General features: G+C 30.5%; 1 protein-coding gene across 1 annotated transcript in view; it reads left to right on the forward strand.

Annotated features, from left to right (window-relative positions):
- The window catches only part of LOC111084240 (ABC transporter G family member 10-like), a gene marked incomplete at its 3' end in the record, with an annotated part of 2,299 nt that extends 1,822 nt beyond the window's left edge, over nucleotides 1–477 (forward strand). The window contains exon 3 of the mRNA XM_022381010.1: nucleotides 360–477. Coding sequence (XP_022236718.1) covers nucleotides 360–477 — 118 coding nt within the window. The remainder of the gene's footprint in view (nucleotides 1–359) is intronic.
- Between the last annotated feature and the right edge of the window lie 792 nt (nucleotides 478–1,269).

The raw sequence follows: 1,269 nt of genomic DNA on the forward strand, positions 1-1,269 counted from the left end.
AATAATTTATACCGGAAATTAACAAACGAGCAGATACGTAACAGAACAAATGGTCCCCTGCTGTCTATAGGTTATGGTAAAACTTGGAAACTCTTTGCTATGGTAACACTCCCAAGAATTATTAACGCTTAGACACTCGTTGATGACAGAAGTAGAAAAAGTAATATTAATAAATAATCAATAACTTATACTTTTTTTTGTTAAAAAAATAGTTTTGAGTCATTTTTGAATATTTAACAAAAAATAACGCTTGCAATGGAATTCGGTTGTCTTAAAAATTAAAAAAAGTTTTTCAAGGAGGGAAATTTTTCAGTAAACAGATCCTTCGTTAAATATATCTTCATTGTTTTCAACTCAAGGTAAAGCAAGTGATGGCTGACCTCGCATTGAACCAAGTAGCCAATAGAGAAGTTAGTAGTCTCACACCTAGCGAATATAGACGTCTGGCTATTGGAAGTGAGCTGGTAAGAGATCCAGGTAAAAATATCTTTACTTCAGTTCACAAATATACTGTTAATTTATTCAGTGTTGTATTTGTATAAACTGAACTCTATTCCACCAACAACGTTGAGACAAGAGTATTGTTTAATATTATGTTTGTGTGAACTCTTTACTCCACTAACAGAGTTGAGCCAATAGTATTGTTTAATATTACGTTTATGAAACTCTTTACTCCACTAACAGAGTTGAGCCAATAGTATTGTTTAATATTATGTTTATGAAACTCTTTACTCCACTAACAGAGTTGAGCCTAGTATTGTTTAATATTATGTTTATGAAACTATTTATTCCACTAACAGAGTTGAGCCTAGAGTATTGTTTAATATTATGTTTGTGTGAACTCTTTACTCCACTAACAGAGTTGAGCCAATAGTATTGTTTAATATTACGTTTATGGAAACTGTTTACTCCACTAACAGAGTTGAGCCTAGAGTATTGTTTAATATTACGTTTATGAAAATTGTTTACTCCACTAACAGAGTTGAGCCTAGAGTGTTGTTTAATATTATGTTTATGAAACTGTTTACTCCACTAACAGAGTTGAGCCAAGAGTATTTTTTAATATTACGTTTATGAAAACTATTTATTCCACTAACAGAGTTGAGCCTAAAGTATTGTTTAATATTATGTTTATGAAACTATTTACTCCACTAACAGAGTTGAGCCTAAAGTATTGTTTAATATTATGTTTATGAAACTATTTACTCCACTAACAGAGTTGAGCCTAAAGTATTGTTTAATATTATGTTTATGAAACTATTTACTCCA

The sequence above is a fragment of the Limulus polyphemus genome, unplaced genomic scaffold (genome assembly GCF_000517525.1).
Source record: "Limulus polyphemus unplaced genomic scaffold, Limulus_polyphemus-2.1.2 Scaffold15157, whole genome shotgun sequence".
In the NCBI taxonomy this organism is placed as follows: Eukaryota; Metazoa; Arthropoda; class Merostomata; order Xiphosura; family Limulidae; genus Limulus; species Limulus polyphemus.